This window comes from Saccostrea echinata, unplaced genomic scaffold, assembly GCF_033153115.1.
Source record: "Saccostrea echinata isolate AGI-Se365-2 ecotype Australia unplaced genomic scaffold, CSIRO_AGI_Sech_v1 ptg000033l, whole genome shotgun sequence".
NCBI classification, from domain to species: domain Eukaryota; kingdom Metazoa; phylum Mollusca; class Bivalvia; order Ostreida; family Ostreidae; genus Saccostrea; species Saccostrea echinata.
Genome location: NW_026889782.1, coordinates 24,544,818 through 24,556,838, shown reverse-complemented (window position 1 = coordinate 24,556,838; position 12,021 = coordinate 24,544,818). Strand labels below are relative to the sequence as shown.

Genomic DNA, 12,021 nt, shown 5'->3' with positions numbered 1-12,021 from the left:
GTCGTCTTGTGTTATAGCTATCTCGTACTATAAACATTTCCTCTGGCAAAATGTAAACAATGGGTGGTATTTACTTACTGAGGGGATGAGAGTTTGGAAAGTAATTAAAGCTATATATAGCGTATCTGAGCTAAAATTTGAAAAACACGAGATTAAGTAAAGATAAACATGATATATGTGTAACAGGGGTATCACTATGGAAGCAAACACAATTGAACACTCCTGTCAGGGTTCTTCAATTATTTATTGCACAGTGGAGTGATAGTTATAATATGTAGTATATTGTGTAAGCCCTGTAAATATCATAAAACAACAATAAATATAATGTAAATAGTTATCATACACAATGTTCATTATTTTACATTAAGATAATTATTGAATTATCATCATTTATATTTACATTGTCATCAAAGGGAGATAACTCTCAAATATATAAATCTTTACATATTACTCCCATAATAGTCATAAAAAATATATTCCAGATTAAAAACATATAAATCCAAATCTCACCATTCTATGGGAATAGGCTTTCCCAAATTGTAATAATATACAAATGCCTATATATGAATGGCGATCTGTAATTTAATACAATTATATTTAAAAATATTATCCCTTTAAAAATATATCAATCGCTCACTTTGAACAATATCATCAAATATATCTTTCATCATCATAAAAACATAATATGTTGACGGTGCAACATTTAGAGCGAGCGCAGATACCTTTCAGTTTTCATTACTTAGATCGGGCTCGTCAAACCGCACGTGACATTTGCTACGTCTGGACTTTGACGTCATATATATGTTGCATTAGCCTACCAAAACGAAGTGTGAACAGTGCTAATTTTAATCAAGAAAGTTTATTCTACTATTTGTCTGCTATATATCCATTAAATCAAGGTGATTTTATTTTTTGTTGAATTTTATTGCTACCGCGAGAACGTAGTTTCCGACGAGATGCAATTCGCTAAGCATTATGGGACCACAGGTAACTGCGGAAAAAAAAATCATTTGGACCATTGTGCAAAGTCCGAATTTTCTCTTCGCCCAGGCGTTGCTTTAAGAGCTCGCAGTGACGAGCGGCGCTTCGCGCCGCTCGCTATAATCTGATTAATATCAAATTACTTCAGTCTGTCAAATACTTAATATTGATCTTGTAATCAATAATAAATATACATAATAAAATAACTTTCTTTCAAATTCATTCATTCACTTTAGTAAGTGCAAATGGAAATGGCGGCATTATCCTGTTATTCGCTCCGCGGAGTGAATAATATTTGACGTTGTTGACGTTATGTTTTTCTACTTGCCTGTGAAAGAATATATATTTTAAGAAATTAGCTTTTATTCCCTCGTAAGTTTTTCTTTGATTATCATATATTCTTAAACCTTCGTAATTTAAACCTCCCTTTGAAAGAATATATATTTTAAGAAATTAGCGTTTATTTCGTCGGAATTCTTTTTAACCCCGATTAAATTTCAGTATTGAGTGAAATTTTAAATGTGAGATAATATAGAGCGTTTATTCCGTGGATTTCTTTATTTCTCTTGCGTGAGGAAATAAATTTCATCAAGTTAATTACTCTCTATATAATGTAACGGAATAAACCCTATTTTCATTAATAATTTCATGTTCATTCATTTATCAGGGAATAAAGTGAAATATATTATATTTTCATGCTTGTTTTATCACGGAATAAACCATAATTATCTTCATGTTTTATCTATTGTTTGTTTACACGTTAATTTAATTAAAACTGAGGAAATTAATCATGTACTCAACTGTATAATATATTTTATGTTTATTTATACACCTGTAACGGAATAAACCATATTTTCATGCCATTTCAATTATAATTTTTATTAGGTAAGGAAGCCATGCGTTTGCAGAGACACAGTACTGTATATTTATGTGAATTTACAAAGCACATAATATCATTTGAACAGGGAATACATCTCTGTACATACATGATATCATTTCTTCGATCTTTACTGTATCTGACCTTTAAATTCAATGCCATAACAACAATTAAAGAAAAATACGCTTTCACATTTACTCCTAACAATAGGAACAGTGACTAACAGATGCATGAATAGCGTTCACCTATGGTTCAGTTAACACTGCTAAACAATTGAGAATGGCGTTTGTAAAAAATCTACCTCTGTTCATTCGCACCGGTGCGAATAAGTATAACTCTATTTTCATCCATAAAAATGCCTTTTTCACAATGAATATCCCCCAAAATCCAGAGAATTTCAGCTTGAAAATGGAAATTAAGATTGTCTGTATATATAATACTCCTGTTATTCGCACCGGTGCGAATAAGTATGACCCTATGTCCTTTAATAAATTGCCAATTTTAGTGTGAATATCCCCCAAAAACTCCAAGCCCCATTTTTTATATACTCTCCCTCAAAGAAACCCTTTTTCCGGGAAGTCTTCCCTTTCCAGAGCATTTTAGCTTGAAAATGGAAAGATCGTCGGTATATATATACTTCTGTTATTCGCACCGGTGCGAATAAGTATGGCCCTATGTCCTTTCATAAAATGTCAATTTTAGAGTGAATATCCCCCCAAAAACTCCAAGCCCCATTTTTATATACTCTCCCCCAAAGAAACCCTTTTCCCGGGAAGTCTTCCCTTTCCAGAGCATTTTAGCTTGAAAATGGAAAGATCGTCGGTATATATATACTCCTGTTATTCGCACCGGTGCGAATAAGTATGGCCCTATGTCCTTTCATAAATTGTCAATTTTAGAATGAATATCCCCCAAAAAACTCCAAGCACCATTTTTTATATACTCTCTCCCAAAGAATCCCTTTTCCCGGGAAGTCTTCCCTTTCCAGAGCTTTTTAGCTTGAAAATGGAAAGATCGTCGGTATATATATACTCCTGTTATTCGCACTGGTGCGAATAAGTATGGCCCTATGTCCTTTTATAAAATGTCAATTTTAGAGTGAATATCCCCTAAAAAACTCCAAGCCCCATTTTTTATATACTCTCCCCCAAAGAAACCCTTTTCCCGGGAAGTCTTCCCTTTCCAGGGCATTTTAGCTTGAAAATGGAAAGATCGTCGATACGCAGGACTGTTAAGGCGTACTACGAAGAAATCAGCGGAATATAAACGTGCATAAATACATACCTTTTTAAACTGAATTTATTTTTGCAAAGGTAGTATTTTATCACATGACTTTAATTTTAATTGAAATAACATAGCATACCCACTCTGTACGGAATTTGGTTTGGTCACGTTATTTGACAGTCACGTGATAAAAGCATGTATTGTGTACTGTATGTAGGTCAACAAATTTCAATATCGCAAGGGCATACCTTAGGTAGAATTAAAAATTTCAGTCATAAATTGAATCTATATATAACTTGTAGTTTATGAAAAGTGCTGCTGCTTTAAATAGAATTCGCATTTTATTAGTTTAAATTTCAAGTTATTTGGCTCTAGTCGAAATATGTGTGACCTTTACCATGTATTTTATTTATTTATTTATTTAGTAATGCTCTCGATTTCAGGAAAGCAGCAGCACTTTTCAAATTAAGGAATGTTTCCGTTATGCATATTTAAAAATGGTCAAGATCTATTAAGTGTATGCCCTTGCGAAAACGCGATTTAATGAGGCACCTCGGCGTGAAACATGTACACCCAGTACACAAAAATACGGAAGAATTAATTCAATACTTTCTCCCGATAGTTTTTAGATAATGGCACTAAACAAAGGTTTTAGATTTGTATTAATGGTCTACCTAAGATTTGCAAATAATATTCTGTTTAATAATAAAATGCATTTCTCACTGTGGTTAAATGACTTGATCTGCCTCTCACTGCACATAAAATGTGTCAAATTTTACCATGATGACGTCATGTCGACAAGTGCATTGCGATCAGTGACTTGTTTATATCTTGCTGTGTGGGATTTAACTAGCGACAAAAATGAATGCAGTGGTAAGTTTTGATATAGTACATCACTCTTATGCAGTTTAAAAACGAAAATTATTTCATTTTCTTCTGTTGTGAGGAATTGCTATATTTGTGTGATGTCACAGTAGACATTTCCCGTATAAATTAGGCCCCGCCCCCTTTATGTAGCCTTAACAGAGCTGCGTATATATATACTCCTGTTATTCGCACCGATGCGAATAAGTATGGCCCTATATCCTTTCATTAAATGTCAATTTTAGAGTGAATATCCCCCAAAAAACTCCAAGCTCCATTTTTTATATACTCTCCCCCAAAGAAACCCTTTTCCCGGGAAGTCTTCCCTTTCCAGAGCATTTTAGCTTGAAAATAGAAAGATCGTCGGTATATATATATACTTCTGTTATTCGCACCGGTGCGAATAAGTATGGCCCTATGTCCTTTCATAAAATGTCAATTTTAGAGTGAATATCCCCCCAAAAACTCCAAGCCCCATTTTTATATACTCTCCCCCAAAGAAACCCTTTTCCCGGGAAATCTTCCCTTTCCAGAGCATTTTAGCTTGAAAATGGAAAGATCGTCGGTATATATATACTCCTGTTATTCGCACCGGTGCGAATAAGTATGGCCCTTTGTCCTTGCATAAAATGTTTATGCACACAGGCAAACTTTCAAATTTCATTTATAAATTTCTTATTTTATATTGTGAGGATAACATATAAAACAACGCTTGAAATTTGTATGTTTATTATGTAGGCTACATATAGATTCAGTCCAGAACTCTTGATTTCCGTTTCCTGTATTTAGTAGCACCTCTCAAATATTGACCTCACATCGACCAATGGTTTTCATTTGACATAACGTCAATAACGTCAAATATTATTCACCCCGCGGAGCGAATAACAGGATATGCCGGGAAGTCTTCCCTTTCCAGAGCATTTTAGCTTGAAAATAGAAAGATCGTCGGTATATATATATACTTCTGTTATTCGCACCGGTGCGAATAAGTATGGCCCTATGTCCTTTCATAAAATGTCAATTTTAGAGTGAATATCCCCCCAAAAACTCCAAGCCCCATTTTTATATACTCTCCCCCAAAGAAACCCTTTTCCCGGGAAATCTTCCCTTTCCAGAGCATTTTAGCTTGAAAATGGAAAGATCGTCGGTATATATATACTCCTGTTATTCGCACCGGTGCGAATAAGTATGGCCCTTTGTCCTTGCATAAAATGTTTATGCACACAGGCAAACTTTCAAATTTCATTTATAAATTTCTTATTTTATATTGTGAGGATAACATATAAAACAACGCTTGAAATTTGTATGTTTATTATGTAGGCTACATATAGATTCAGTCCAGAACTCTTGATTTCCGTTTCCTGTATTTAGTAGCACCTCTCAAATACTGACCTCACATCGACCAATGGTTTTCATTTGACATAACGTCAATAACGTCAAATATTATTCACCCCGCGGAGCGAATAACAGGATAATGCCGAAATGGCTTTTGCATACTATAGGATGAACATTTAAAATATGAAAGTAATATTAGTAACTTACCAGAAATGGAAATCTGTCCAAAGTCAAAAATGTCTTTTATGAATATATATAGACTGGTCAAATCAACCACTGAACAAAGAATGCTCATAATAAAGTGGGAAAACTCCAACCCAGTCAATAAAACCAGTAGAATCAGACCTTTCAAATCAATAACCAATAAAAACCAAAATAACAATAACCACTTCCAAAACACCTGACCAATGCCCTTAAGTAATATATAAGTATGTACAGGTAAGGGAGAACTAAGAGGTGGATCTAGGTTTTGAATAACAAATTTAAATAAAAGTTAAAATATATATTCTGGCAAGTTCTGTTACTTTATTTTTGTACAAATCCAACACTATTATATATGTTATTTGCGTTCAAATTTTCACCGATTTTAAACTTGAACAACCTCATGTTTCCATAGTTAAATTGACTTGTAAATGCGGAGTCGGTAAATAAATCAGTAATTGTTTAAATTTTCTAACATCTTTAAAAGGTTATTGATTTAAATTGTGTTATTTACAGGAAAATCCTATCTTTATATTAAGTAATTAACCAAATGGGAAGATCCTTTTTTTTAATTTTAGTTAGTCTGAACTTGTTAAAAAAAAAAATACGCCATATGACTTTAAAGAATTTCTTGAAAATTCATAAACATAAAATTGTATCGTACTTTTACAGGTATAGTTCTGTATAGTTGAATTGATATAAATCTACTGTTTTTTGTGATGGGGGATAATGAACATGTTTATATTAGGGAACATTCACAACTATTACGTTTGTCACTCGGTTAGGCCACTGTTGTAAGAACTGTATCTGCATATACATTAAAATAAATTAATTTTAAAGCCATTGGTGAAAAAAGTTTTTTACCTTTGTAAAATTATCTTTAAAAAACAAACAAACAAAAGCAAAATATTTCTTTAGAAGTATGAAGGGAATTTAATTACACAAAATGAAACCAGAGCTCTTCATGCAATGCCGGGAAACATGGAAAAGCACTAACTAATCGAATTGATGGCCGAGTTGTTTTCTTTAGTCCTGTTTTAATTTTAAACCCTGCGGTTGTCATGTCAAGTTAATTGCTCTGTGTACTCTACCTTCCTATTGTCCCGTTTATTTCTTATCAAACAATGGTACATGGGGGTAGTAAATGTAAATACATGTGCAGTGTCCGGCCCATTCAGTTTAACTGTCTCGCTTTAACGGAGGGTTTTATATTTCTGTGCAATTTATCTGGGTTCGGGTTCCTTATATTTTTGAGAGATTTTATTTCATATTTCTAGGTTGAACTTAAATTAAATAGTCTTTTCTGCCGTTTGGAACAGGTCCGTCTAGTGTTAACGCTTTGGTTGAGACAGTTTTTTTTTTTCGGTGTCTTGATTCTAATTTAATTCACCGGTAAGTAGTAAGGACGGCTATACACCGGGGGTGAACAATGGAATCTATTGTTGTCAGAGGACAATAGAGAATAATGGAATCTATTTTTACATTCTATTTTTATAAGAATACAATGGAGGGCGGATCTATAGGTAGAAATAGAAGGGAAACAATAAAGTCTATTATTAGCAGAACAATGTATGACCTAATTCCATACACTGGAGGTGGACAATGGATCTATGATGAACAGAAGGAAGATGACCTTGATCTAATTTCAGTCTAAAACAAGGGGATAAACAATGAGTGTATTCATATCAAAACGAAATACAAAGCCTAGTGGAGAGTGACGTCAATGGAAAACCTTCTTTTTTACGTGACCTTGACCTAATTTTCAATTCATAAAAGAAGAAAAATCGTGAAAGGAATGATCATACCGTTACTGATCAGACAGCAGAGTACACGCATTTTAGAGGATGAATTCAAATAAATACGTTGACACGATGGAAAGAGAAGATGTGGGTTTTGGGATTTTCTTGAGAAAGGCTGCAGCTATAAAAATTCTCGTCGACGATTATATTGCAAACAACACGAACCCTGTGTCCTGTGACTACTGTGAAAAACATTACGTGTTGAGAACCCAACTCGTACGCGAAAAACACTGTCTCGTCAGACTGGCGTTAGAAACCAAAATGAATGTCATGAAAATGCCTACATTTTGTCTTCGTGTACAGGACATTGAAGACAAATCATGGAAAGAGAAACCCTTAAACATTTCAGAGGTTTTGAAAATGACCATGGTTGATGATATTCCCTACGAAGATATGATGTCTGCCTATTACGATTCAATCTGGGAAGATTTCTATTACGGTAGAGTTGAATTCCTGTGGCCTGACGGTGTTTGGCGTAAAGAAGACCCATGTGAATTCGTATGAATGAGACATTGAACTCTCAGAATGTATTTTTTTTTTGTTAGAAATACATTTATTTTTGCATGTGTAATTATAATAAATGATAAAAAAGGGTGTTTTTGTGTTGTTGTTTTTTTTTCCAATGTGACGTTCCTCCAGTTCGTTTGAATCAGAAATGGAAAAAAAAGCTGAAAGAAAAGAGATTCAAAGAGGAAAGCAGAAACAGGGTCGACACATGAAATAAGACATGATAATAAGTGTAGAATTGAAGGACGTCGATTTGAAGAAGATGTATACAAAAAAAAAAAATCCGTAGCCATTTTCCCCCCATCATCTCAAGAACCTTTGTAGAAAGAATAACAGGACATTTTTTTTTGTTGAAATGATGAAATTTATTGTACAAAAAATTGTAATTCCAACAGATATAACGATAAACGGCATCACATGCATATATAATATAATATAGACTATTGTTAAAGTCAATGTTTTTTGATCATTTTTATTCACTGTCCAATTCGCCAATTTTCCCATCCGTCGGGATTACAGGCGGGACATTTTAGCATTCCCAGTTGATTCAAATGATCATCCTGATCATAACAGGGTACGAATGTGTCCAATTCCGGTATGGAATTTAGGATTGTTTCCCATTGAGTTAGGAAGTGTTCATACTCCTGTGGTCTGAGACATAAGCCTTTTTTAGTTGGAACAGACTCATCGGCCTGGGGCGGTTTCCAGTACTGCCGTATGTCGACGCAAGGATTGTCTTCTTTCACGGAGACGTAAACATTGTATCCCAGGTGCCACTTCATTTCTCCGTTCTTTTTTAAGGTCTCATGTATGGACTCCATGAAATTAGACAGCGTTTTGATGTGATGCAGTTTCAAAGATATTCCTTTCTTGGTTGGTATGATTTTTTTCTCTCCCACTATATACTCTCGCATATCTAGTCTAACTTCGTTTTGCCAAAGGGTGACTTTGGCATAACGTCCATTTTCGAGAGCGACGGAGCAACGTTGATCTGACATGATGTGTTCTACAGGACGGTGAAGTCGAAAATGAAGCTATGTCTCTCTGAGCTTCGGTTATATAGCAAAAGCTTACGTCGAGGAAATACCATGACGTAAAAGTAGAGACCATAACAGCATTCGAACCATTGTTTCCTTTCACCTTGAAAAGAAATACTGTGTCAGGGTGTTATCAATCTCTGTTTGTGAACTCTTAATGACGTCAAAGTAAGAGAAGACCCTTTATATTTATGACAATAGGAGAGTGGCGTCATTCAAAAAAAGGTTTGTGAAAAAAAGAAACGCTTAGTCAGTGACGTCAATGACCTATATATCATAGAAATAAAAACTTTTTTGACGTCATAATGTTATAAGGTATTCATCGATGAACAAGGAAGTTTTTGTTGGGTTCAAGGACGAATGACGTCATTCAGAAAGAGAGTATATATGAGGGTCCTTTCCTGTCTCCATCTGTATTATTCGTTTGCCGTTGGAGAGATCAAGATGTCTTCTTCTCTAGATTGTGCCGTCAATTTTGTGGAGACGGATTCCGTTAGTGATTATCCTCGAAGCGATCATTCTTCTTTAAAAGATCAATCTTCCACCTCTTGGGATTCCAGTGCCAACTTTGCCTGGCGATACCAAGACACTCCTTTAGAAGAAGGGAGAAAGGAATGGCGAAATTTCGGAACTAGACAGATGACAATCAAAAACATTCCACCACCTCCACCTCAGCAGCGTCTCTGGCAGTATCCAGAGTACCTCACCTTTGCCTCTAGGATAGCCACGTATGGGGACTGGCCTAGATACTTAAAGGGACCTAACCGAAAAGATTTGGCTCGAGCTGGATTCATTTACACGCAGTTAGGGGACAAGGTGACTTGTTTTTGCTGTGGAATGACGCTGAAAAGTTGGGAGCCTTTGGACGATGCCTACCAAGAACATCTCCGTTGGTCCAAGAACTGCATGTATGCCCAGATGATAACCGACGGGAAAATGTAAAGAAAAAAGACGCAACTGTTCCCTGAATTAGATAGGCAAAGAACATTTGATAATGTGTGGTTTTTTTTAATGATTGGTATTGTTTTTGATTGCTTGTCAAGAATCCGAAATAGCCGATCTAGGACACGTACGTGCTCCGAGCCGTGTTGGCAAAGATCAACCATAGTAGTGAGATGAGCAGTCGAAAAAAAGTTTTTTTTTTTCTATGTTGTAAAAACAGAAATGGATGTAATAAAAATATGTCTTGTTATTGGTCTTGTGTCTTTTTTTATTCAATGATACACATAATTATAAGAGTGGAAGTATATTTGATATCGTGTCATTCCCACATTGTCCGTCACGACGTGTGGACATGGAAGAGTACCTGAAAAAAATATGGTACGATCCTCGGCATCCTGGATCGTTTGCCGGACCTTCCAAGTTGTATCAAGTAGTAAAACAAGAAGGCAAGTTCAACGTGGGTATGGGGAAAATCAAAAAGTTTTTACAGAATCAGGACGCTTATTCCCTTCAAAAGAAGGTGCGCCGAAAAGGGTTTAAGAGGAGAAGAGTCGTCGTACAAGGCATCGATTACCAGTGGGAAGCCGACCTTGCCGACGTTCAGAATCTGTCCGAGTACAATGACGGTATTAATTCCCTCCTGGTAATCGTAGACGTTTTTTCTCGCTACCTGTGGGTCCGTCCCTTAAGAGACAGAAAAGCTAAATCCGTGATGGATGCATTCAAGGACGTGTTCAGGGTCCGAGAAGACCGAAAGCTTTAAGGACCGACAAAGGATCGGAATTTTACAACCGACTTTTGCAACGATATCTCAAAGACCAAGGGATTAAGATTTTTTATGCTCTAAATGAGACCAAGGCCAACTTTGCAGAGAGATACATTCAGACTTTGAAAAAACGCTTGTACCGATATTTCACGCATCTCCAGAAATACAAGTACATGGACATCTTACAAGACGTGGTCCAATCTATCAACGACACTCCCAATCGTTCGTTGAACGGTCGCACCCCGGCTTCCGTGACGAAAGCAAACGAAGAAGAGGTGAGGTTAGACGCCTACCTCGTTCGTCGTCGAAAAGCCACCCAGGTCCCTCGGGTGAAGAAATCAAACAAGTCGAAGAAACGTTTGCCTTACAAGTTTAAGATAGGAGACCAAGTGCGGATCACACACCTACGACGTCCTTTTCAACGGGATTACGACCAAACCTACACGGAAGAAATTTTTGTGATTCGAGATCGATTGGTGTCTCAAGGCATCCCCATCTATAAATTGAAGGACTTGACAGACGATCCCATCCAGGGAACCTTCTATGCCAGTGAACTCCAAAAGGTCTTGAAAGACGAGGAGACCATTTGGAGAATCGACAAGATTCTGCGTAAACGCAAGGTTCGCGGAAAAGAAGAAGTTCTAGTGAGATGGTTGGGGTGGCCCAAAAAATTCGACAGCTGGATCCCGAAAGGCGATATAAAAGAGACGTGAGGGTTCCCCCTCTCGTCAGTTTTCGTGAAGATGTCGATGCGTATGGTTCTGAAGTCGACGGACAGTGCCACCGTCCACGTCGACAATCAACCGCAAAACTTTCGAGTGCGATTACCCAGACCTTTACCTTTAACGGGCGATTGGACGGTAGAACTGACCGAATTCAGAAACGCAAAACTCGGCAAGACTTCCGACAAGGAAATCTTTGTATACTGTTCCGTCTGTGACGACAGCATCGTAGGTGGAAGTCAGAAACCGCTTTTGAGACGCATCGTCTTGAAGGACGCAAACAACGTGATTTTTCTTCGTCCCTATAGGATTCCTTTGCGCACCAAGGACCTCAGAGACATCCACGTGTATATAAAGGATAAACAAGACGACGACGTCTCATTTTTGACCGGGGAGTCGACGGTGACGCTCGTATTTAGACAACTCTGAGAATGTCTGGACCGACTTACATATCGCATCCTGCATTGTGGGAGCAGTTTCGTCACACGCAGAGAGGAGAAAATTTCATTCCGATGATACGAAAAAAGAGTCAAAAAGGGGGTGGTATCTTAAATCGACGGAGGGCATACATGATTCCCGTGAAACCTGTTGCTTCCCCCAAGTCGGAAATCCATCAAGTAACTCCAGTCGCAGCCGAACGAGAAAGAGCCCTTTCGGATCTGAAAGAAACTATGCGTAACGACGAGCCCCACATGCCTCTTCGAAAGTCTATAAAAAAGAAGACCTAGAAGAAACAGCTCAGTCGTTCCTCGACTTTTAAAGAGAA

General features: G+C 36.8%; 2 protein-coding genes across 2 annotated transcripts; both read left to right on the top strand.

Annotated features, from left to right (window-relative positions):
- The first annotated feature begins 9,269 nt into the window (after positions 1 to 9,269).
- Positions 9,270 to 9,767, top strand: LOC133199055 (baculoviral IAP repeat-containing protein 3-like). Its single transcript, XM_061334942.1, has one exon. It carries the CDS (start codon positions 9,270 to 9,272, stop codon positions 9,765 to 9,767), a length of 498 nt encoding a protein of 165 aa, XP_061190926.1.
- Positions 9,768 to 10,706: 939 nt separating this feature from the next.
- On the top strand, positions 10,707 to 11,246 carry LOC133198308 (uncharacterized). Its single transcript, XM_061334416.1, has one exon. It carries the CDS (start codon positions 10,707 to 10,709, stop codon positions 11,244 to 11,246), a length of 540 nt encoding a protein of 179 aa, XP_061190400.1.
- Positions 11,247 to 12,021: the final 775 nt, after the last annotated feature.